The sequence below is a fragment of the Salvia hispanica genome, chromosome 6 (assembly GCF_023119035.1).
Source record: "Salvia hispanica cultivar TCC Black 2014 chromosome 6, UniMelb_Shisp_WGS_1.0, whole genome shotgun sequence".
NCBI classification, from domain to species: domain Eukaryota; kingdom Viridiplantae; phylum Streptophyta; class Magnoliopsida; order Lamiales; family Lamiaceae; genus Salvia; species Salvia hispanica.
In genome coordinates, this window is record NC_062970.1 from 44,400,541 (window position 1) to 44,424,374 (window position 23,834).

General features: G+C 39.4%; 5 protein-coding genes across 8 annotated transcripts; 3 read left to right on the forward strand and 2 right to left on the reverse strand.

Moving 5' to 3' along the window:
• Positions 1 to 588: 588 nt before the first annotated feature.
• Positions 589 to 4,627, reverse strand: LOC125192634 (DEAD-box ATP-dependent RNA helicase 1). Of its 2 annotated transcripts, none has more exons than XM_048090260.1 (10): positions 4,435 to 4,627; positions 4,124 to 4,358; positions 3,626 to 3,880; positions 3,095 to 3,249; positions 2,623 to 2,800; positions 2,269 to 2,456; positions 1,819 to 2,023; positions 1,389 to 1,494; positions 1,002 to 1,181; positions 589 to 875 (listed from the first exon to the last, which is right to left on the reverse strand). In XM_048090260.1, the coding sequence occupies exons 1-9, from the start codon at positions 4,560 to 4,562 to the stop codon at positions 1,078 to 1,080; spliced, it is 1,554 nt and encodes a 517-aa protein (XP_047946217.1). In that variant the 5' UTR covers positions 4,563 to 4,627; the 3' UTR covers positions 589 to 875; positions 1,002 to 1,077. The 2 variants fall into 2 exon arrangements, with proteins under 2 accessions (XP_047946217.1, XP_047946216.1); XM_048090259.1 differs by having other exon boundaries at positions 589 to 878.
• Positions 4,628 to 7,060: 2,433 nt separating this feature from the next.
• On the forward strand, positions 7,061 to 9,499 carry LOC125195452. The gene is made up of 3 exons (XM_048093599.1): positions 7,061 to 7,472; positions 7,685 to 8,572; positions 8,715 to 9,499. Exons 1-3 carry the CDS (start codon positions 7,061 to 7,063, stop codon positions 9,497 to 9,499), a joined length of 2,085 nt encoding a protein of 694 aa, XP_047949556.1.
• A 3,277-nt stretch (positions 9,500 to 12,776) lies between these two features.
• Positions 12,777 to 16,649, forward strand: LOC125192798 (CBL-interacting serine/threonine-protein kinase 23-like). The gene is made up of 15 exons (XM_048090451.1): positions 12,777 to 13,421; positions 13,800 to 13,862; positions 13,969 to 14,040; positions 14,125 to 14,232; positions 14,338 to 14,418; positions 14,524 to 14,577; positions 14,654 to 14,779; positions 14,930 to 15,019; positions 15,118 to 15,240; positions 15,325 to 15,453; positions 15,548 to 15,664; positions 15,752 to 15,808; positions 16,026 to 16,100; positions 16,294 to 16,372; positions 16,445 to 16,649. The coding sequence occupies exons 1-15, from the start codon at positions 13,209 to 13,211 to the stop codon at positions 16,465 to 16,467; spliced, it is 1,410 nt and encodes a 469-aa protein (XP_047946408.1). The 5' UTR covers positions 12,777 to 13,208; the 3' UTR covers positions 16,468 to 16,649.
• Positions 16,650 to 18,475: 1,826 nt separating this feature from the next.
• LOC125192797 (pentatricopeptide repeat-containing protein At3g57430, chloroplastic-like) lies at positions 18,476 to 20,482 on the forward strand. The gene has a single exon (XM_048090450.1). It carries the CDS (start codon positions 18,476 to 18,478, stop codon positions 20,444 to 20,446), a length of 1,971 nt encoding a protein of 656 aa, XP_047946407.1. The 3' UTR covers positions 20,447 to 20,482.
• A 67-nt stretch (positions 20,483 to 20,549) lies between these two features.
• On the reverse strand, positions 20,550 to 23,827 carry LOC125192799 (solanesyl-diphosphate synthase 1, mitochondrial-like). 3 transcript variants are annotated; one of them, XM_048090452.1, is made up of 12 exons: positions 23,585 to 23,827; positions 23,139 to 23,231; positions 22,913 to 22,993; positions 22,757 to 22,828; positions 22,443 to 22,574; positions 22,152 to 22,238; positions 21,915 to 21,986; positions 21,750 to 21,835; positions 21,451 to 21,583; positions 21,238 to 21,327; positions 21,062 to 21,160; positions 20,550 to 20,993 (listed from the first exon to the last, which is right to left on the reverse strand). In XM_048090452.1, the coding sequence occupies exons 1-12, from the start codon at positions 23,714 to 23,716 to the stop codon at positions 20,814 to 20,816; spliced, it is 1,257 nt and encodes a 418-aa protein (XP_047946409.1). In that variant the 5' UTR covers positions 23,717 to 23,827; the 3' UTR covers positions 20,550 to 20,813. The 3 variants fall into 3 exon arrangements, with proteins under 3 accessions (XP_047946409.1, XP_047946410.1, XP_047946411.1); XM_048090453.1 differs by having other exon boundaries at positions 23,139 to 23,234; positions 23,585 to 23,712; XM_048090454.1 differs by having other exon boundaries at positions 23,139 to 23,217; positions 23,585 to 23,692.
• Positions 23,828 to 23,834: the final 7 nt, after the last annotated feature.

Here is a 23,834-nt window from a genome sequence, read left to right on the forward strand (position 1 = left end):
CGTTTCGAGCATCGGGGCCTGCGACACCTTCTGCGGTTGAATCACCGGCGAGGGCGCAACCTCGGTCAAATTCAAGTGGTGCATGAGCATCGGGGCCTGCGACACCTTGTGCGGTCGAATCACCTGTGAGGGCGCAACCTCGATGAGATTGAAGTGGTGCATGTAGCTAATTTGCTTTCCCATGGTTGTTGTGGAAAAAGGAGGCTTTTTAGTGAGAGAAAGAGAAGTTTATTTGCAATAGAATTTGATGGAGAATGTTGTGGGATGATGATGTTTTTTAGTATTCCAACTCATGCAGTATATATATACGAGTTGTGAGGGAAAGCAATGTTGAAAATTATGGGCTGAAATAAAATGCAGAAATTAATGGGAGAAGCAGAGACCATGTGTTTGTTTAGCTTTTAGATTGATTTATTGAGTAATAATATTGAAGTGAAACCACCTTTTACGGTAAAGATTTGGCGATAAATTAGCACTATTTCTAGATATTATTGTAAAAAGAATTTATTTAAATATCACACTGCATATAATTAAGAGAGATCAATCAAAAGAATGTGACATATCATTGAAAAAATACACATTCTTTAATGTAATAAGAACTACATTTGAAATAGTATAAAACAACTATTGGGGTGAAGTACAGCATTCAAGAAACTTAGTACCAAAATCAACACTGACTAAATAGCTGTGGGAGAAAATTAGGGTGACAAAATTATACTGATAAATAAATAATAGTACTACTACTACACTATAATTAGAGCAATTCATCAAAACTGAAGAAAACCAATAGCCTAAAGAGAGATGCAACAACTTCACCTCCGACCTCCATTTTCATTTGCGGAAGACCGGAAACTGCTCTACTGCTTCAGCACCACCTGCTGAAGCAAACAAAGATAGAAAAAAAATTCAAATATTGGCAAAATTAAAAAAAAATAAAAATTCACCAACGCGTGTGTTTGTATGTGAGTGAGGGTAGCTAAATTTTAGATAAGAACAATGACCCGTTTGCACAGAGACAGGAGGAAACTGGAAGAATCTGGGACTGCAACGATAATTGAACTATATTCTTTCGCTCCTTTAAGCAGATTTGTCATTTTTCTTAGCAACGCCGCGGCTCTTGATATTAATCCTGGATTTCTTGTGCTTTTCTGATTCAACGCTCTCTTTTAATCTCTCCAGAGCTAGAATGTAAGAGTACCATGTCAGAGAATAAAGACGTGAGATGTGAAGATAGTATAACACATAAAAGATGAGTGTTAGGTAATGTTCAGCATGATTTATCTTCCTCTTTGCTTCAATGTATTAATTTAACATAAAAAGCCACAGGAAGAGTGCAGCCCAGATCTAAAGAAAGGAATATAGATGAGAAAATCATAGATTTTATTTACCTGTGGTATACATGGTACGAAGTGCCTCTACCGATTCAGATGGAACAGAATATTCGGCACAGGATTCGTTGTCGGCTTTTTGTAAAAGTTTCTTAAATCGAATAACCTGAAACAAAAACATCAAGAAAATGAAAAAGTTCTACACAAAAGCAGATTGGAAAAAAATAAATAATAGGCCATGTTAATTAGCTAACCAGCATTGGCAACAAAAGGAGGTTGTATAAAATTCGCAGATGAAAAAGGCTGACAGTGATAATAATTGGAAGTCAAGTAACCACTCAAGACTTCAATATAATTTCATGTGAAGTGACAATTTTTGGTGATAAATGAACTACACAGAAAAAGAAGGGTATCTTTTAACAAAGAACAACATTCTCTTAAAATCAGTAAGACAGTAACTAAAACCAACAACTAAGATCATTAAAGGTACCTCATCGTTGCGCAGAAGTGTAAAGCAACGGCCACTCTGCCCAGCCCTCGCAGTTCGACCAGCACGGTGAATATAGGTCTTGATGAATCGGGGCATGTCATAATTGATTACATTTTTAACCCCTTCAACATCCATTCCACGAGTCATTGCATCAGAGGATATAAGAACTTGTGTTTCTCCTTCTCTAAATGACCTCAATGTTTTGCTGAAATCATGTCATTCCATATTAGAAAGCAATTAGGATAGCTAACTTATTAGCATTGTAAATTGAACACCAAAAATAAAATCAAAAGTTTTTCTCAGAAAAAGACACTTGACAACTACTCATTGTATGATCCTGGGAAGTTCATTTCCAATTGGTTAAATTTGGCAAGTAGAAGTAATATTTGTAACGATTCATCATACAAAACAATATAAGAAACTTTAAGAATATAGATATGCCTAGATCACCTTCTTACAGACTGACGTTGAAGACGAGAGTACTCTTTAATCTTAATTTGAAGGTCATCAAAGAAATTCAACAAAGTGCAGAGTCGGTGATTGGACTCCACAGATGAAGTGAAAACAATACATTTCTCCCCTTGCAAAGTTCCCAAAAGTGCAAGTAGATAAAGTGGTTTAAGCCTTGATGTACACACCTGCATAAGGATTGAGAAAATGCTGAGTAAGCTGTCAACAGTTTACATCTACTTAATGGGATATACAGACTTCTTCATAAAATTGAACCATTCTAATATATTATCACTAACCATGTATAATAAAATTGCAATCCCAGGAAATGGAGTATAGAAAAGATTATCATACCAATTTATAAGATTTCAAATTCTCAGGGAACTGGTACCGGCTTTTTCCAGTCGTCAAGAACAATGGATGGTGAAGATCGAGTTGAGCGAGCTTACTTGGGTCCTGAGTTAGTGTGGCTGACAGAACCATCTTCGCAAGCCGTGGATATGGCTTACCCTTAAAGCCCCTCTCGACACCACTGGTATTCATGTGTAATTAGAAGAAACAAATGACTTAGCTTAAGTTTGAAAACTATGCATCTGAATCAAACATCACCTAGCAATTAAGACATACTATTTCATAGTAGTATTATATTAAGACAAAACCCAGATTGTCTGCCCATCTGCTCCCTTACCCACCCTCACAAGATATGATGGAAGAAAATAAATAAAATAAAACAGGATCATGTAATATTAAATACGATATACATATAGCAGACAAGACAGACATCATGAAATCAACCAGCAAAAAACAAGAGGGGAATGATACTCACAAACTCCTAACTGTCTTTAGGAAGCCAAATGCAGGGCGGTTGATGGCGTCCCCAAAGGGAAACTGACTATTAGTTGAAGACTGTGCCAACTGAAGGACAGTAGGCAGCCAGGATTGATAAGCTTCCCTAAGCAATCGGTCTGTTTCATCAACCACCTGAATAAGACACTCAATTTCAGCTTTACAGATAATTAAAAGACAACTATGAGATAAGTAACAGTTTGTGGAATCAACCAAACAAGAAGCTAATCAGTATTGGCCGTGTGTCAAGGTTAAAAACATGATTAGTAAGACCCCCAAAACATATTTAAGGATATTTATATTGTCAACTAAGGCTTAAGATCACACATGAAAAGTGAAACTCAAGCAACAAACAAGAAATATGATTATAATCTTGATGACATGATATTGTGGGTTAGACAGATTGAGAGAGAACGCCCAAACTTAGACATTTAGATAATGAGGAAACAGTAATCAATAATTTCACACAAGGGAGATTGAACATTTTTTAACACATAAATCAATTCCTTACGAGATAACAAAGATGCTCGACTGTGAAGCCCTTGGTATGGTTAATGTGGTCCATCAGCCGTCCAGGTGTTGCTACAAGTATGTCTACTGAACTTCTTATCTCCGGGCTGAAATCATCAGAATCACAACAAACACCACTACCCATAGTAGGTTTCGTGATAAGCTCAGAGATTTCATCTGCAATAGACGATTGACCAACTGCTAAGCCCACCGACAATCCCACCGCAGGTGCCAAAGCAGCAAAAACTTCCTTCACCTGAAAAGCACACACAAGCTAACGAATTCACGCATTTGCATCATCCAACATTAACAGCAACTACAGCATAGGCATATCTCGTATCAACTGGCGTGCCATGAACAGAAAGCAAAATATTAAAACGACACAAAATCCCAATACCACTTGACAATCACTTACAACACATTCCATATCATTATTAAGCAAAAACGCAATCAATCGGTCGTAAAATTATACAAAAAATATGATGGAATAACACGAAACCTGCACAGCCAAGTCGCGAGTAGGAAGCACCACCAGAGCTCGAAGGCATTTAATCGTGCGGGTGGAAAGCATCTGCACAATCGGAAGAGCATAGGCGAGGGTCTTCCCGCTCCCCGTAGGTGAATTTATGCAGAGATCGCGCTCGAATGAACCAGGACCGATTGTCTCATGCCAAACAGCCGCCTGCACCGGAAACAGTGAATCGAAACCCTTGCTCCGTAGCGCCGACTCTAACCTAGAAAAGCAACTTCTCTAATTTAATTCGACTTTTCTCCAATCATTCTATTCATAGATTTCAAAATGTGGAAGACCTGGAGTCGAGGAAAGGAATGGAGCTGAGCGGGCATGAATCGGATAGACTGACATCGACGGGGTCTCTCATCCATGGTATCACCGGCACACTCCTCTTCTTCTTCTTCTCCGCCGCCATCTCCGCCATCACTCCGCCTTGATTTTGCTGGTTTGTGCTTGAGGAGATGAACTGCTTATTCGAGTGTAGTCTTTTACAGTTAGGGATTTTGGGCGGAAAAATGGTTGAAGATACATTCTAACCATCTTGGGCTGGGCTGTTTAAGGGAGAGGATTTGGGCTTTAGGACTACTCTTTCGTTGGACTTATATACCAATTACAAGTGACACTACAATGTCTAATTTATTATATTTCCTAATTTTTTTGGCATTTTTTAATTTAAAAAATCAAGTGTTAAAAAGGTTAAGGTGGAGAGAGTACAATTGAAAAATAATAAAATAAGAGAGAGAAAAAAGAAAGTAAAATATGAGAAAGTAAAATTTGCCAAAAAAAAAAGATGATTCAACTACCTTAGGACAATCCGGCGGTGGCAGATCCAGACACCGAAAATGGGGGTGCAGAATTTAATATTTAAATATTTAACTTAATATTATTTTTAATAATTAAATAAAAATAGCATTAGCTTCGTAATAAGATAGAAAATATACTAGTACTTGTAGTCCAATGATTGAAATTTATTGGAGACTCAAATTATTCGCGAACATTATAGGCTCATCATAGCCCAGTTCATCAAATTATTTTATTTTTAAACCAATTCGATTAACGTTTTAATTTTATAATGAAATATGAGTGAGAAAATTAATAAAATGTAGAATCGTAAAAAACAAATTGGACAATTATTCACACACAAACAAAAATAATAAATTGAGACGATTAATGACGAACGCAGAAGTACTATGGATCTATAACGGATGCCTAAGTTTATTCAATGCTAATTGTCACAAGGATTTATAACCAAGTGCAACTTTTATTACTGGACCTTATGTTAGGATAATGGGTTGGATTTTTAGTTTAACTTCAAATCGGATTTGGGTCCGAGTCCGTACGACAAGACCCACGAGTCACGTGACAACCATCCACATTTATTCTTTTTTTTTTTCAACTGTAATCTTTTAGGAGGACTTGTTGGCACTGCCAATTTTAGTTTGTTTTTTCAACTGTAATCTTTAGGGTTGTGTCTCAATCAAAGTCTTAAGGAAATACTCGTACCACCGTTTAAATCGGCCCCATTAGAAGAAAAGTAGAACACTTCTTAGAAGAAAAGTACTAGTACAAGTTACAATTATGAACGAATTATATAAAGATATACTACCTCAACTTAATTGGTTCAGAATAACACGTTATTAGTGTTATGGGTACGCAAAATTATTTCCATTCACATGAATCTAGGATGAAAATATCTTCTTAGAAATGAATAACAGAATCAACGGTAGATAGCATCCTATATACTCCTACTCATAGAGGATGAACGGTAGATATATCATCCTATATAATCAGCATTAGTTATATATAGGGTAAGGTTTGGATGAATCCAAATCTTATATTATATTCACTTCTTTCATGATAATAGATTCAATTTGACTTATACACTATTTTTAAGAAATGTAATGAAAATTTGACGAAAGTTGGTATTTATATACTTTGCTCAGTCCCATTATAAGCGAATCGTTTTATTACGACACTCATTCTAAAAACGATGATATTAAATAGTTAACGTGAAGAGAGTAAAGTAAAAAGCTTCTCTATTTACTTTATTATCTCCAGTTTAACTATTTCCTCCATCTCACTTAAGATGCTTATATTCCTGAGTGGCACGAGATTTAAGGAAGAGTTGTTAGATGAAGTAAGTAGAGAGAAAAAAATAGTAGTAATTGAATATTTTTAATGAATAGAGAGGAGAGGGGCGATTTATTTCCAAATAAAGAAAGTTGACATCTTGAAGATAAACTAAAAAGGAAAGGTGAACATCTTGAGTGAGACAGAGGTAGTATGCAATATTGCCTCGTCTTCGAAAAAATAGAAATTTTGAAAACGATACGAGTTTTAATGCACAATTGGTAAAGTAATAGATAAAATTGATAAAGTAAAAGAAAGGAAAAGAAAATTGGATAAAGTAAGAGAGAGAAAAAAGAAAAAAATAGTGAAAGTAATGTTAGTGTATTGTGTGGGGTCTATTTTCTAAACCAGAAAGGTTAGAAAGTTTTTAATTTTAAGGGTTTAGGGTTACATTTTCTCAAAACTTAGTGCCGAAATGAAGCAGACTATATTTGAGAAGTCTGAATGGCGCAATATTATTGTAAAAGTCTTCTCTTAATTTTGAGAAATGAATGGCGCTATGCTTTTTCATAAGTCCACCCAGGGAAACATCCTGGAACTTCCAGGCATGCATGGTCGTGAGACCTCGGGAAATGTCACACTCAACACCCAAATATAGAAGACGAAATCTACAACAACTCAAAATTTAACTCAAAATTCCGACAATGTCACACACTCAACACCCAAGAAAGCTTGTATATATAGAACGACGACTTTAAGCCTCTCAATCTACCACAACTCAAACTCCCTGAAGAAAAAGAAAGCCAACACTATTCCTACTTGTAAAATCAAACAGCAGATTACGCCCTATCAATGGCGACCAACGACGAGTCTTGGATGCGAGAGAAGCTTGAAGCACTGATGCCGTTGATCGGCGTGTACGTCGATCTCGCCTCCCTCGCTTGCGACATCCTAATCGCCGCAGATCTCATCCACGCCTTCCGCTCCAAGAAGCTATGGCTCCCCTCCAATTACTTCTCCCTCAACGCCCCCACCCTCGCCCTCCTCTCCGTCGCCCTCAAACTCCCCGCGGATATCACCACCAACATGACCGCCGCCACCGACCGCCTCGCCCAGATCAGCAGCCTCGCTCTCACGTCAACCTGCTTAGCCAACTTCCTGCTGTCGCTTGGATCCATGAGCGACGGCGACGTTCTCATCAACGTCACCGCAGTCAGCATTCTGATCGCCACCGTCGCAGCCGACGTCAGCATCCAAATCTTAGGTAATGATAGAAATTACTCCCTCCGACTCATTCAAGATGACAACCTTTCCTTTTTTTTTTTTTGTCCCAATCCAGATGACCACTTTCCAATTTTGGAAATGAACGTGGGCATCTTGAGTGGGAAGGAGGGAGTATGATGGTTTCAGTTCTCTCTTTACACCGATGTGTGTGATAATTTTGGTAGTAAATCTTTTTGTTTCATTTGCCAACAGGTACGCGGTCGTTCCTCAACCGCCGCCTCTTGCTCCCCGAGGAGATCCTCACGCTCACCCTCATGCTTCTTCTGCTTCTCGTCCTCGTTTCAACGGCGATAATGGTGCCCGCTAAGAAAAAATGCCTCGACGCTTTGTATCAGGAGAAGCATAATTTAGCCGATGCCACCGCCGACGTGGGGGCGGCGGCGGTTGACAGGCTGAGGAATCTCGTGGAGAAGTATTGGGTGATGGCGGCGGAGAGCAGCCCGCAGCTTATGATCGCTCGCTCCTCCGCCTGCGCAGCTGCCGGCGTCATCTGCCTCATAAACGCCCTTACCCTGGCACAGGCTATTGTGCGCACATGGATGGCGCATCGTAGCCTCGGCCTGACCGGTTCCAGCTACGGTTCCTCCACGGAATGGATTCTAGCCGTGCAGACGGTTGGAGTGATTTTCGGCACCTTCTCGACTTCGCTCCGGTGGTTCACAGCCGTCCGATACCGATGCTCCGATGACAGAAGCTTGAGATGTGAATTTGAAGTGGATGATTCTTGGACTAGGAAGCTTGTGGAGTTTCAGGAATGTCCAATTCATCATCCATCAATTAGGCACCACAAATACAGGAGATTTCTATACAATGCGAGAGGAATCTTAGTATATCTCATGCTCATAGCTCAAACATACGCTGTTTTGTTCTACAATCTAGTTTTAGTAATCTCATGCTGCGTGGCAAAGGCCGTCGTCAACACGAGAGCGGATTTGCCGGCCTACATGCTTCCGAAACAGGTGGAACAAGTTCTAGAAGCATCTAGAAGGAAGAAGCCGAGTACCCTAATCGAATTCCTGCGCGCTTCAACCTTCAAAGGCGTGGCGGATTTCGACAGCAGCCTCGTTCGAAGCATACACGGTAAAGACCCAAAAAACTGTAGAAATCCATCAGTTCCATCCTAAGACCAATTGGTTATAGGAGGAGGGCTCATGTGACTTATATACTAGTTTCAGTTTTTCTCTTGACACTGACGTGGGACAGTTATATGTTATATTTTTAGTTTCAATTGCCAACAAAAACTGCTGGTCCCTCGCTGTGGTCACACTCACAACCATCGCCGTCGCGCTCCCTAACGTCGAGAAAAGCAAGGCCGATCAGCTGGTCGAGGACGTGAGGGACGGCCTTTTCCTCGTGGAGGCTGTGGAAGAGAGCTTCTACAGCGACGGGGAGTGGAAGAACATAAGGAAAGCTGCTGAATTCTGGCTGAGAGTCGATCTTTTTCGCAAATGGCAGGAATTCGACCTTGCTGAGATCCGCTGCAACAGCCGAGACTTCAAACACGCGGTGGAATGGCTAGCGAGGGAAGGCGAAAGGATTGCGTCCGGTTTGAAGACGGACGAGCCGAGGATCATCGCGGCGAACGCCATGTACAGGATCGGATCCGCGGTTTTGAGCGGCTGTGGCGACGAAGAAAGCGCCGTTGGAGATGAGGAATTCTTCGATCGGTTGATTGGAATCATCGCGGACGTCTTGGCGGCGTGTCTCGCCAATTTAGAGCGGGTGATATCGGATAAGTGCCGCCGGAGTGCGATTGAGGAGAGAGAGAAAAACGTGATGCAGGCTGCTCTTCTGCTGGGGAGAAGTGAAGGGATTCTCAATATTTTAGCGGATCGCGTTCTACCTGAGGGATTGAATGAGGCTGCTGCTGCGTATGTTGAGGAGTGGCGGCGCGAGATGCTGCCGGAGACGGAGGTGGAGATGGTGAGTTCGGGGTCTATTACTCCGTCGGAAGGGAGTGGTAGCAGCGACTCGAGTGGATTTGAAGGAGAATTTGACAGCCCATAATTTTATATAATTTGTTGGCAATTGAAACTAAAGAATATAGATTATATAGTACTCCCTCCGTCCCCGATTAAGAGTCACACTTTGATCGGGTACGGGTTTTAAGAAATGTAAAGAAAAGTTGGTTGAAAAAGCTAGTGGAATGTGGGATCCATTTTTTTATATTGGGTTTTATAATAAAATGTGAGTGGATTGAGTTAGTGGAATGTGGGACGTACTTACTACTTATGGTAAAAATAAAGTGTGACTCTTAATTGGGGACGGATCGAAATGGAAAAGTGTGACTCTTAATCAGTGACGGAGGGAGTAATATACTAAAAGAAAATTAAAATCACAATTTCCACGGGCCACTTCTCCAATCACCAATTTTTGAATGAATTTCTATCATAAATTTTTGTTGGTGATATTTTTCTGTGGTATTTTCATTTTACCTAGGCAAGATTTGTCCATTATTCCTTCTCATAAATCCTTACCTCTACTCTTTATTTTTGTGGTGTACAACAATTTTCATATCTAGATATTAATGACTTAGTCTTGGTGGTTGATACGTTGCTAATAAATGAGCTGTGTGAACTTTTGATGTATCTGTTTTTAATCACTGAATACACATTTGGAAATATAGGCCTAATCTCGAGACATTGCATTCCCGCGTTCAATTGGTACACAAGAAATAAGTGGTTTTACCTTCAACCCCTTTCTCATATCATTGAAACCATTGTGTTCGGAACATGCGGTGGATTCGGGTGGGATCGGTGGTTGACCAACTTCACCGCCGGCGCATGAGGATCGTAAAATTTTGTTAAATCCGATCTTTACAGCTGTCACACACACCCTATATAACCTTTCTAAGTTGAGGTCTGTCGTCGTCCATTTTAGTGAAGATCATTGCATTGCCTCTGTCTTTCAATGATGATGATAACTTTTTTCACCGTATCTAATTTCACGAGTTTTGGGTCCATGGATCCTTGATGAATGATCAATTTCGACTTTCATGTTATTTTTAAGTTTTGCCTCCATGCATGATCAATTTTTAGGGTTTAGTGGACTCCTCTCCTGCAGCTTGCTATTATGATTCTTTTTTATTCTCTATATTGTGATATGCAAGTAATTTTATTTTATTTTAAGAAGGGGATATACTAATCATTTCTAATCGTGTCATTATTGTGTGGTGCATTTTATTAGTATGCCTTGAATCTGTATAGAATTGTGTTTCCTAATTAGAATAGGATTATGTTTCCGAATTATGATAGGATTATATGTGTGCCTATTTATATGGGAGTAGGGCACATAATTCTGTGATCTGACAGATCCAATCTGTAGCCATAATCTGAAAACACTCTGAATACAATTTGTTCTCCGTTTCCTGCCCGTGGAGATAACCAACAACGTTGGTGAACCACGTAAATCTGTGTCTTTTTACATTCTTTTGTTTGTCGATTACAGTATTACCCTATTTGTCATAACAAACTGGTATGGGTAGGGCCGCGACCCATGTTTGTGTCGACTGCGTCTGTTCCGATGTGATCTGGTTTGAGGGGGAAATTTGTTATGTACAAACTCCATCCCACATCGGGAGTCTGAGGGAAGTTGGAAGGTGTATATTATTCTTGTCCAACCCCAATTAGTTTGAGGCCTTTTGGGAGTGACCCAAAAACAATCCGTGCGGGCTTGACCCAAAGCGGACAATATCAAACGTTTGTTGCAGTCGACGATCCTAACAAATTATCAGAGCCTGGTTTTCGGACTAGGGTTTTGAATTCCGCTGCTAGGGTTTTCTGGTAAATCGAAGATGTTTGCTCTGAACGTGAAGGTCGCCGAATTCCGCTGCTAGGGTTTTCTGGTAAATCGAAGATGTTTGCTCTGAACGTGAAGGTCGCTGCTAGGGTTTTCTGGTAAATCGAAGATGTTTGCTCTGAACGTGAAGGTCGACACATTTGGGAGGGTTTTGAATTCCGCTGCTAGGGTTTTCTGGTAAATCGAAGATGTTTGCTCTGAACGTGAAGGTCGACACATTTGGGAGAAGTTTCTTCGTCTGGCATTGTAATGATGCGTTTGCAAGATGAATTCAGTTTATGGCAAATCTGAGGCAGAGAATGAGAAGTCTGTTCATCTAGCATTGTAGTGATGCGTCTGCAAGGGAGAATTCAAGTCAAGGTGGAGATTTGTTAGTATGCCTTGAATTTGTATAGGATTGTGTTTCCTAATTAGAATAGGATTATGTTTTCGAATTATGACAGGATTATATGTGTGCCTATTTATATGGGAGTAGGGCACATGATTCTGTGATCTGACAGATCCAATCTGTAGCCATAATCTGAAAACACTCTGAATACAATTTGTTCTCTGTTTCCTGCCCGTGGAAGTAACCAACAACATTGGTGAACCACGTAAATCTGTGTCTTTTTACGTTCTTTTGTTTGTCAATTACAGTATTACCCTATTTATAACACATTTAATCTACATAACGATTTATTTTGGTTGCAAGTAGCTAGCTTGAATTATTTGTTGATGTGCTTCATCGATCTACGTACAAGATCTATAGCTACGTGTATTTTGTCGGTAGTATTATTTTATATCAATAATCTAACTTTTATTGTAGTTTGAGGATCTAAAATAAAATAAAGCGATAAATAAATAAAATTACAATTTATTACCTTTGTCGATTTATTAGCATTAGCAAGTATAATAGTATTAGTTTTAGTCTAAATTCCAGTATGAGGAGGAGTAATTATCAATGGTAATTAAGCCTAATGATCTCCTGGCATCAATCTTCCTTTATTATTTATTAATACACTGCAGAGTGTTCGGTTTCCAAAATAAAATACTACCAAGATACAATCCAAGATTAAATTGTGAGATTATTTTAATTATAGGAGGTTAGCTATAGGGGGTTGATTAGTTATGACTAATTATTCCATAATTATTCATATACAAATTTAATACCGTATACAATCCTGTAAACCGAACACCCCACGTGATAAAAGCAAGTTACATCTACATCTATTTGATCTATTTTCAGATCGAAAAACAAATTCGAATACATACAAAAATTAAAAACAAAAACATCTAGCAAAAAATCAACTTTGAGGAATAACATCCGATTAAACAAAGATTAATGCAAATCGAGTAGAAAAATACTATAGTACTTGTAGTCCAATGATTGAGATTTATTGGAGTCTATTTACACTCATCAAATTATTTGTAGTCCAATGATTGAGATTTATTGGAGACTCAAATTATTCGAACATTATAGGCTCATAGCCCTGTTCATCAAATTATTTTATTTTTAAACCAATTCGATTAACATCAACGTTCTCTGTGTTCAATTCCTTCCATTTCGATTCCAATTTCTTCCCCAATTTGGCCTATACCCTTTTTTACCTTTTACTGCTATTGAACGATCTCTAATGGCGATTGCATTATTCAATTCTTCCATTTGTACAAATATACCCGTGTGCTCTTCCATTAAAGCTACAATCTTGAACTGATTTATTTCTTGTGTGAAGTATTTTGCCTTTTTTGGCCCAATTTTTTCAATCGGAGAGTGAAGATGAAGATGGTAAAGTGCCAGGTGTGGCAACCTTGCAAGAAGAAGAGGTTATTGTAGCTGTGATTCAAGAATCCCTTGAAGGGATCTTGTAGGTGAAGGCCACAAAGGGGGAATTTTGGGATTGATTCATTACATATCGATAAAGATACGGATAAAGGGGAGATGGTGTTGAGATCATCGAGACCAAGCAGCAGCGGCGGCGGCGGCGGCGGCGGCAGTAGCCGGACGCGCGTGGGGAGGTATGAATTGGGGAGGACGTTGGGAGAGGGGAGTTTTGCCAAAGTGAAGTTTGCTAAGAATATGGAAACAAGTGAGAGTGTGGCAATCAAGATTCTTGATAAGGAGAAGGTTCTCAAACACAAGATGATTGATCAGGTGTGCTGTTTGGAGTGGATTATATAGTTATTTCTGTTTGGAATCTTTAGCCTTTTAATCTTTTTTTTTGTGTGTGTTTGGATGTTTGTGTGGTTTACTTTGGTATCTTGATTTGTTTTAACTTTTATGCTTATGAAATTATGGTTGTGATGAATTTTAGGACAATCTAATGTGTTAAAGAGTTGGAATAGTGTTATAGCTAATTGATTTAAGTTTGATATCTTTGTATCCGGAATCTGCGTGTTTAGAAGTTGATTCCTGCTTCAAATTATCAGAATGTGCTTCTTGATCTATCAAGAATTATTGTGTATAGGTTTTAGGGGACTTGATCTGTTCTGTGCATTCGTATCGTTCTAACATGTATCGTTGCCATTGCAGATCAAGCGAGAAATTGCAACGATGAAATTGATAAGGCATCCTAATGTTATCCGGATGTATGAGGTCAGTACTCAGGTCTCTTTAACGAGGTTCCATTTTTCATAATGTGGTATGGGTTTTAGGTGCTTTGATCTTGAGATGCATGCTTATCGACTGGCTTCTTCTATAGGTTATGGCCAGCAAGACGAAGATATTCATAGTCATGGAATTCATCACTGGTGGCGAACTCTTTGACAAGATTGTAAGTCTCACTAATCTTCACATACTTTCAAAAAAAAAAAAAAAATTATGAGGTGCAATGTTGTTTTTGCCTTCTTGTTGTTAGGCTAGTCGAGGCAGGCTGAAAGAAGACGAAGCAAGGAAATATTTTCAGCAGCTCGTCAACGCGGTCGATTATTGCCACAGCAGGGGTGTTTACCACAGGGATCTTAAGGTGACTGCAATTTCCTCTTTGTCTTCTTTGGATCCATGTAGCTTCTTGACTTGTTCATTAAAATGAAAAGCTTGTCATTTATTATATTGCTTTCTTGATTTAAAGCCGGAGAATTTGCTGCTTGATGCCAATGGTGCTCTCAAAGTCTCGGATATTGGTTTAAGCGCCCTACCCCAACAAGTTCGGGTACTACAATTTGTTCATTTTTTTTCGTACGGTGAGGCATTTGGATAATCTAGATGAAATGTTTCCTCTATTCTTTTGTCATTCATTTTCTTAATCATTTATCAGCAAGATGGATTGCTTCACACAACATGCGGGACACCAAATTATGTTGCTCCAGAGGTACACGACCTTTTTTTTTGCTCAATCGGTGCTGTTTTACTGTTTCTTGAACTGCTTGATCTCCGTCGTGTCACAGGTGATCGACAATAAGGGCTATGATGGAGCCAAGGCTGACCTATGGTCTTGTGGCGTTATACTTTTTGTACTCATGGATGGATATCTGCCCTTTGATGACTCGAATCTTATGTCACTCTACAAAAAGGTATATGCCGTATTTCATGATATTCGCCTGGGAATTTGTCGTTCCCGTTACATGCATGATGACTTGATGAGTTCAAGCATAGAAACTGGGCATGAAACTGCGTGCTATCTTGGCAACGTCTGTTGAGCTTGCGGTTTAACTTCATTGCAGATAGTCAAGGCGGACTTCACGTGCCCTTCATGGTTTTCCTCGAGTGCAAAGAAACTAATCAAAAGAATTCTGGATCCCAAGCCGTCCACCGTATGCACACTCCTCTTGTGATAAATCTGGTTTTCTCTTGTAGCCGCTTCTTATTATTCAGTCACAAGTCCTTATGCTTCGTTTGCCACTCAATGCAGCGTATTACGATCAATGAACTCCTCAAGAATGAGTGGTTCAAGAAAGGATTCAAGGCACCTGTTTATGAAGAAGAGGAAGGTATCCTCGACGACGATATCAATTCTATCTTTAATGAATCAGCGGTACGGATTTTAGTTTGGCTACCAGTTTTTTTCTTTGTTTCGAAGGAATTATGATATTTCGCCACTCACCAAATTTGCGTCCAGGACTCTCCAAACCTCGTTGTGGAGAGGCGCGACGAAGGGCCCCCAGCCGCACCAGTGGCTATGAATGCCTTTGAGCTCATCTCCACCGCACAGGGTCTCAATCTCAACTCCCTCTTCGAAAAGCAAATGGTATGCTTAGTGCGTAGTTAGTCGATTAGTAAAAAGTGAGACTCACTATTTCGACATATTTAATTAACATGCTTCAAATCTCCTCCTACTTCAGGGTCTTGTGAAGCGAGAAACACGATTTGCATCTAAACGCCCAGCCAATGAGATCATATCGGAAATTGAGAAAACTGCCGGGCCTATGGGGTTTGATGTGAAGAAAAATAACTACAAGGTTTGATGACTAAGCTTCATACATTAGTTTTCCTAATTATACATTTCATTATAATCTCATTAGTTCTTGGTTTGCCATTTCATTTAGATGAAACTTTATGGGGAGAAATCTGGGCGGAAGGGCCACCTATCCATTGCGACAGAGGTATGTGAACTAAAGTTCTTCTCGAATCTCGACTCCTCACTCAATTACACACCCTACAAGGCATACATACATTACAGTTGAACCAAATTACATGTCAGCTGTTATCTTGCTAGAAGAGATATATTTTGTGTTTGTGTTTGTGTTTATGTGTGTGTGAGAGAGAGAGTGATGTTCTGCAACACTTTTGTAATAGTCTTGGTTCCAAATGATGTTGCAGATTTTTGAAGTGGCTCCATCACTTCACATGGTTGAGCTTCGCAAGTCCGGGGGAGATACGTTAGAATTCCACAAGGTATTATTCCATTCAACATTAAGACGAAAGGCGATCTCATGAGATTTTGTCTGCAAATATTGGATCTTCTTGGAAGACGAAAGAGGATCGATTTCACAAACATCCCTATTAGTTCTAAGCAATTCAATCAATGAAATGCTTTGAAACTGAAACAGGGTTAGCTAATAATCTCCTTTTTCTTCTCCTTACGCAGTTTTACAAGAACCTTTCGACTGGGTTGAAAGATATCGTATGGAACACAGGCGATGAAGTAAAAGAAGAAAGGAGTAATGGTACGCGTATAATTTTCTTGTGGTCTGTAAATCATTGTTGTGTCGTGCATCATATCGTTGATCTTTTTGCAGGCACAGACGTCTCAACAACGTAATATCGAACGTCGTGGACCTAGTCTACTTGTATTCTTTGCTTTGTTTGATACTACTATATAAACATTATGGAATTGCAAAATTGTGGTGGTTCTGAACATTTGATTTGCTTGTGTAACAAATTAGCATAATGTATATAAATAATTGCTACTATGATTTGCAGATAGAACGTGTTTTCGATTAATAATCACTAAGTGTATGGTTTTTCTGAAGTTAAAGATGGACAGTGAGTTTACATATGAATTGGCTAATAATTGATAATCAATCAATTTTAATGAAAAATATACTAATTATGTCACACCTCAACCCTTATGACTTATGCACTTACTATAATTATATTCAAATTCCAACAAAAGCACACATATTATATAATTTCAAAAATCAACATTTATCAAGTACATATTTTAAAATATTCTGAACAGTAGTGGGGCCCTCTCACCACTCTATATACTATACATTTATCTACATGCAAAAACGATGAGGAGGAGAAGGTTGTCAAAATGTGTCAGCCGCCGACCCTTATAATAACTATAACTCACATCAACCCACGCATCATTGATATCTTATTCCTGAAAAATATTAGTGGTTTATATGAGCCACAACTCAGTGTATATAAACCTTACCTTTAATTCCACATCACAAACAATCAATTATATTCTTTAACCAATATATATGTAACATATGTTCAACAAAATAAAAGATGATTCTATATAGATATGCATATGCCACTCTGTTCAGTTTATTATTCTGTGACAGATCAAGCCTGACATCTGCCCGGGATTCCATTGTATCTGACCCGAAGGTCTCATTGCCATTGTACATATATATATGACCCGAAGGTCCATTGCCATTATATATATGACCCGTAGGTCTCATTGCCATTGTATACATATATATGACCCGAAGGTCCATTGCCATTGTATATATGACCCGTAGGTCCATTGCCATTGATATCAGACCCAGGGCATGATTGTCACAGATCCTTTTTAATTCAATGATTCAAATATTTCCAAACCATGTGCAAACATATCAATTGCATCAATTGCATATTTCTATCATATTCAACCATTGATATAAAAAAAAAAACTCATAATCATATCAGAGTCATATCATATAGTCCAATTATTCACTTTATATAAATATCTAGCAAGAAGCACATAAAACATGTAAAATTAAAAGTGTGATTTATACACACCTGATCGTGAAGATAATCAAATTACGACCCTGGACCATTGCTTTCCTGTTTTGTTCTCAACCTTCCCTCCTAAAGCATTATTCTTAATGTTACTCTCCAACCTCTTTCTCTCTTTTCGTTTTTCCAAAAAAAATCCCCTCCTAACATAAAAATTGTTGGTATATATATTTGTACATGGGTCGGTTTACTTCCTCCTTACCCTCGATAAAAGAATTAAATTTATAAAAGCAGTTTCTCCTAGATTTTTAAGCATAATCGTTCTAATATGGCCACGTATATGATATCATCAAAGCCTATCCAATTTGTTTAACTATTATTATAAGTTGCATGACTCGTACAAATATTGTGCATGCAATCTTATAATTTGACACGTAGAAGTAAATAATCTATTATTAAATTGATACATCATTATCCTTCTCCTTATTTCTTTTATATTATTAATAGTAGTATTTATTAGTGTGTGAGATACAATTATGAGATTAACTACATATGTGTATATATTTCATGCACATGTACTCTACACACACGTACACTTATATATGTGCATGTACAATTCATATTAATTTCACACAATTAATTATCATGTTATTTTAATGCTACTAATTTAGTATTTTCTAGTGCAAATAATATGTAATATTCAATTACAATAAAATATGCTAATATGCAAAATAATGCATGTTTCGGGTTAGGGATGTCACAAATTAAGATAATAATTAGGGACATTATTAAGGGCAAATCTCTTCACAATAAAAATGACAAATATTTATATACAAATTCCTTAAACCAATTAGTTTTATAACAAATTAGTCTGTTTGATGACAAACCTGAACTTTCTCTTATTCTGTGCAAGAGCAAAAGCAATTATTTCTCGAATTCATAAACCTGCATTTGTGCGCAGTTTTAATCACCCAGTGCGTGTCCTCTCCAATCCCAACACTGATATTTACTCGTGTAACAGAATCATCAGCGGCCTGCTAAAATCCGGGTCTTTAGATTCTGCATTGAAACTGTTCGATGAAATGCCTGAACGAGATGTTATTACTTGGAACATCATGATTTCAGGGCATTATCGCCTTGGCTTACTAACAGAGTCCTTGAGTTTGTACAATCAGATGGTTCTCGATTGTTGTGTCGAGAGCTCATCGACGTTTTCGACTGTTCTCAGCATCTGCAGCTCGAAAGGGTTGTTTAGAGAAGGATGTGAGGTTCACTGCAGAGCTGTTGTTTTGGGGTTTAGCACAAATGTGTATGTTGGCTCGGCCCTCGTCGATCTCTATCTGCGAATGGGCTGCACCGGCGTTGCTCTGAGATTGTTTGGTAAATTGCAAGAGAGAAATTTGGCTACATGGAACGTTGCTCTGCGTGGAATGTGTGAAACGGGGGGAGTGAATGAGCTGTTTAGAATGTATGATGAGATGAGGTTGGAAGGTGTGGAGCCTAATGGGGTTACGTATTGTTATCTGATTCGGGGCTGTGGCTACGAGAGGTGTTTAGAAGGGGGAATGCAGCTGCACTGCTGTGTGATCAAGGGAGGATTGGTTGATTCAGATTTGTTCGTGGCGAATGCTTTGGTGGATTTTTACTCCGCTTGTGGGAGTTTGGTAGAGACGAGGAAGGTGTTTGAGGCTATCCCGCCTTCAGATGTAATTTCTTGGAACTCGTTGGTGTCTGTTTGTGCAGCGAGTGGGTGTATACGTGACGGCCTTGAAGCATTCAGGGAAATGCGTTTGTGGGATAAGAAGCCCTCGGCTTGTTCGTTCTTGGGGTTCTTGAAAGTGTCTAGTGCGGCTAGGGATTTGGTGTTTGGGCAACAAACTCATTGCTCTGTTCTCAAGGCAGGGCTCGACTCTGTTCTTGTGCAGTCCGCGTTGATTGACATGTACGGGAAATGTGGGGAGATTGGGGATGCGGTTGGCATATTTGACGGGGTTCTTGAGAGGAATGTCGAGTGTTGCAACTCTCTCATGACATCTTTGCTGAAGTCTGAGCTCTTGGAGGATGTTGTTGATTTGTTTGGTGTGATGGTTGATGAGGGGATAGGGTTTGATGAAGTGAGTCTCTCTTCGGCTTTGAAAGCCCTAGCCGGCTCATCTGGCTGCACGGTGCTGCATTGCTGCGCTGTGAAGTCGGGCTTTGAGTCCGATGCTGCAGTAGCGTGTGCTCTGATTGATGCATACTCTAGAGCCGGGGAGGTCGGATTGTCCTGCCGTGTTTTCAATCTGCTTCCGTCCCCGAATGTGATATGTTTCACTTCGGTTATCAGTGCCCTAGCGCGAAACGGGAAGGGAAAAGAGTGCCTTGAAATGCTCGATTTGATGATCCGGAAAGGCCTGAAGCCCGACAAGGTGACATTCCTGAGTGCCCTAATGGGCTGCAGCCACTCGGGGCTCGTTGAAGAGGGGAGAACGGTTTTCCACTCAATGGAGACGATTCACGGCCTAGAGCCGGAGAGGCAACATTACTCGTGTATGGTCGATCTTCTCGGCCGGGCAGGGCTACTAGAAGAAGCAACAGAGATGATGAAAGACACTCCATGGGAGGATGATTTTGTGATTTGGAGCTCTGTTCTGAGGAGCTGCAGAAATCATCGGGAAGAACAACTCGGGAGTCGAGCTGCCAAGAAGCTGATAGATCTGCAACCGGAGAACCCTTCGAGCTGGCTGCAGGCGTCGTACTTCTACTCGGATATCGGAGATTTCGAGCGAACGAAAGAGTACAGAGAGATCGCGACTGCGAGGAAGGTGAGACGAGAGATAGGTCGGAGCATGATTGAAATTAAGAGTTGATGCCATGAATGAGTAGAAATTGGAGAAACTTAAGTTTCCAAAATTGCTGCCGCAGATAGAAGATTACACTGTACTATAGAGAATAATTGTTTCAAATATACAATGAAGAGAAAAATTTGACTGCCTCGATTAAAAAGCATAAGTATCACAATACAAAAAGTTTCAAAGTACTATCTTCTTAATAGATTTACAAATGGTATAAAACCTTCTCATTCTTACATGAGAAAATTTAGACATTTTTATTCGGAGCATAGCAATGAAATGCCGGCCGCGGAAACGATCAGTCAAACTAACACGTGTCCGGTGCAACCAAAAATAGATGAGCGAAAACTGCCACAATGATCTAAATCATGTTTGTGTATCTGTTCTACTTTGTTCTGGTGATGACTATGTGTGTTAATTCAACAAGCGCCCGCCTTGACCTCTGCACGACCTCATCCTCATTTTCTGGAAGGGCGTCGATAGCAGCTGATGCGAGCCTAGCATGCTTTGCTGCTAGCTCTCTAGTTCTCTGAATTCCACTACTCATTGAGAGATATTCTAGAGCCTATACATAGAGATAGAGGACTCAATACTCCAAATAATCAACCGTTGACACACGATAGCAAAACTTACCCGGTCCACATTTGAAGACTTCTTGAATCCTTGATTGACAATCACCCGAAGCTCAGGAAATTCCTCAGTAGCGAACAATATAGGAGCAGTAACAATCCCCTAGAGAAATTATTTGAAATGTCACTGTGATGTAGTTGTTCAGGAAAACAGGCTAAAATGGTAATGGAGATACTTACATGGCGAATGTCGGACAAAGACCCCTTCCCGAGAGAAGCTGATGTGCCGGTGAAATCGAGAACATCATCGATCAACTGAAATGCCAACCCCTGCAGACACATGCAAACAAGATTTCAAGATAGAGCTATTAGTTAAGTCAAAACACATAACATACCCTCTCAATTTCATTTTACATAAAAGCAAGAACGACAACAGGAAAAAGTAGTACAAACCAAGTTCTTGCCGTACTCAAAAGCCAAATTTGAAACTTCTGCCGAATGTCCAGCAAGAAGAGCGACAGACTTGCAACTATTGGATATCAATGATGCAGTTTTGCAGTATGTCTTTTCCATATAGTATTCCATGCTGCCAAAACAAACCACGCGATATTTTAAGAAGAACAAACAAAAGATAAGAAAAATATCTTAAAGGAGACCAGTTATTTATATCATGTGATCTTTTTCTGCAAGCTACCAAGATCTGAGAGAAAAGCCAAACAAAAAAGAAGACGTAAGCCCAACTAGCAGCATACCTGCAGCGCTGATCAGATGTAGTCATCATTTGCATGGTCTCACCGGTGACTAGATGTTCCACGACTTTAGCTATGAGTGAAACAACCTGTAATAATAACAAGAAAACGTAAATGATATTTAGTGTGATTCTTGAGCATGTATATGATACTCGACTTATAGGGTACCTCTGTGTTTTTCAAGGAAGCAAGAGCCACACAAGCTCTAGATAGCAGGAAATCTCCGGCCAACACAGCTAACTACAATTTTAACAAAGAAGACATGACTCAGTAGACGAATAAAGTTTAACTCAAAAGGTAAAGATGGCAGAATGATAGGACCAAGATAATCTTGATTCGAATAGCAAGTCGATTGCCACTTTTTCCTTATAGTCAAGGGATTTGAAAAGGATAGAAACCATGTACCTTATTTCCCATCACATGGTTCAAAGAGCCAATACCCCGCCTTGTATCAGCATCGTCCAACACATCATCATGGAGGAGGCTGGCAACCTATTATATTACATGGATATTACTAAACGAGAACTCAGCCATACAAGACGTACTGAGTAATTGAAAGCAGGACAAATGCATAATAATATCATAAATCTTATCACTAGCAACTGAACTATAACAAGTCTACAAACAGAGATACAATCTTTAAGGTCCTGAATAGACTGATTCTCCATACAATTTTGGCAAAATAGAGCCACTAACATGGATCATCTCTGTTATTTCAGCAATGCACTGTTGTCTTGTACGCAACTCTGTCGACAAGGCATTGACTGCAGCCTCAGAAGTTTGCCTCTGGATTGGTAAGTCTAGAGCCGTTGCCATCAATAAAAGGACCTGCATAAGTAAATCATTTACAAAAATTTTTAAAAATCCTGTCTAGCTAGTAAAACGGGCCAGCACAAAAGGTTAAATACTGATTCTTTCAATTTTTGCACAAGAGCACAAAAGAGTTAAAAAAAGCTGTGTAACAACTAACAAGTGGCAATGCACAAGTCAGATAGAAAGGAGCATCTTACAGTGGGTCTGAATCTTTTTCCTTCAACTCCAAATTTGAAAAAATACTCTGCGGCAGAGGCAAGCTTGGGAACCTGTATGAGATGAAATGAAATAAGTACGAATCACCTTACTTACACATCTATCTCTCGAAAACAGAATCAAGGTAAATGCCATACCTCCGCAACAACCATAGACCTCAAGTGATCCGCGAGAATCGACAGTTCATCAGCAACTAGAGAAAACGGGTCTACTTGCTCCTGCCATACAAAAAAGAAGGTCGGCCAAACAATAAAGCGCATCCACAACAATATACTTCAAAGAAATGAAAAGTAAATGCAGTCTAACTAAGTTATTTGCAATCAATTTGAATATCAATTATCAACACAATATCACTACACTGACCTCAACTGCAGAGCTGCTCCGAAGCTGAGCCTGTTGCCCGGCGGTACTATAGGCATTTGACCCCCAAGAATAAATAACTCTGCAACCCAAAACCTACTAATAAACAGTAACAAAGCAAATATAATAATCCTACAATGTAAAGGTACAACATATACCAATTGCAATTAAACAAATGGCACCAAATCACCAAGCTATAGATCCCTTTTCATTTATCAGAACATAAGTATTCAGAGGGTTCCTCTATCTCTCAAATCCTACAGACAAAATTTTTATTTAAAAAACCATCCCAATCATTGATAAAGACTGTTACTTTAACCAATACAAGCAAGCTCCATTAAGTAAACAGCTCATTTTCGATCATCAAATTAACAAATGAAGAAATCATTTTAAAAGCAAGCCCTAAAAAATTAGCTCCCACTACTCAAACACGAGTCGCGTGAATTCACCTGGGGAGAAGATTGAAGAGGGTTTCGAAAGTGAGAGGGGAGCTCGAGCAGCAACGGCGCGCTTTCCAGAGAAGAGTAGACCCATCGACCACGGGATTTCGCCAACCGCGCGATCCCTCTCACCGACATCATCTCGGGTGAGGGTTAATTAATTGATCGGTGATCAGTGATGATTGAGACAGGAATCTTTCTGCAGGAATTTAAGGAAAGTGATTGATAGCGACTTGCTCCAATCCCACATGAGCTGCTG

Coding starts and splice junctions, on each gene's coding strand:
- LOC125192634 (XM_048090260.1), bottom strand. CDS start 4,562: ATGGCGGAGATGGCGGCGGAGAAGAAGAAGAAGAGGAGTGTGCCGGTG. Junction 3,250..3,625: donor TCGAGCATCTTTGTTATCTC/GTAAGGAATTGA, acceptor TGTCTTATTCAG/GTGGTTGATGAAACAGACCG. Junction 1,495..1,818: donor CACTTCTGCGCAACGATGAG/GTACCTTTAATG, acceptor TTTTTGTTTCAG/GTTATTCGATTTAAGAAACT.
- LOC125195452 (XM_048093599.1), top strand. CDS start 7,061: ATGGCGACCAACGACGAGTCTTGGATGCGAGAGAAGCTTGAAGCACTG. Junction 7,473..7,684: donor CGTCAGCATCCAAATCTTAG/GTAATGATAGAA, acceptor ATTTGCCAACAG/GTACGCGGTCGTTCCTCAAC. Junction 8,573..8,714: donor CCTCGTTCGAAGCATACACG/GTAAAGACCCAA, acceptor TTATATTTTTAG/TTTCAATTGCCAACAAAAAC.
- LOC125192798 (XM_048090451.1), top strand. CDS start 13,209: ATGGTGTTGAGATCATCGAGACCAAGCAGCAGCGGCGGCGGCGGCGGC. Junction 14,233..14,337: donor TTTACCACAGGGATCTTAAG/GTGACTGCAATT, acceptor CTTGATTTAAAG/CCGGAGAATTTGCTGCTTGA. Junction 14,780..14,929: donor TTATGTCACTCTACAAAAAG/GTATATGCCGTA, acceptor ACTTCATTGCAG/ATAGTCAAGGCGGACTTCAC.
- LOC125192797 (XM_048090450.1), top strand. CDS start 18,476: ATGACAAACCTGAACTTTCTCTTATTCTGTGCAAGAGCAAAAGCAATT.
- LOC125192799 (XM_048090452.1), bottom strand. CDS start 23,716: ATGATGTCGGTGAGAGGGATCGCGCGGTTGGCGAAATCCCGTGGTCGA. Junction 22,575..22,756: donor GAAAAAGATTCAGACCCACT/GTAAGATGCTCC, acceptor TTACTTATGCAG/GTCCTTTTATTGATGGCAAC. Junction 21,328..21,450: donor TTGAGTACGGCAAGAACTTG/GTTTGTACTACT, acceptor ATGTGTCTGCAG/GGGTTGGCATTTCAGTTGAT.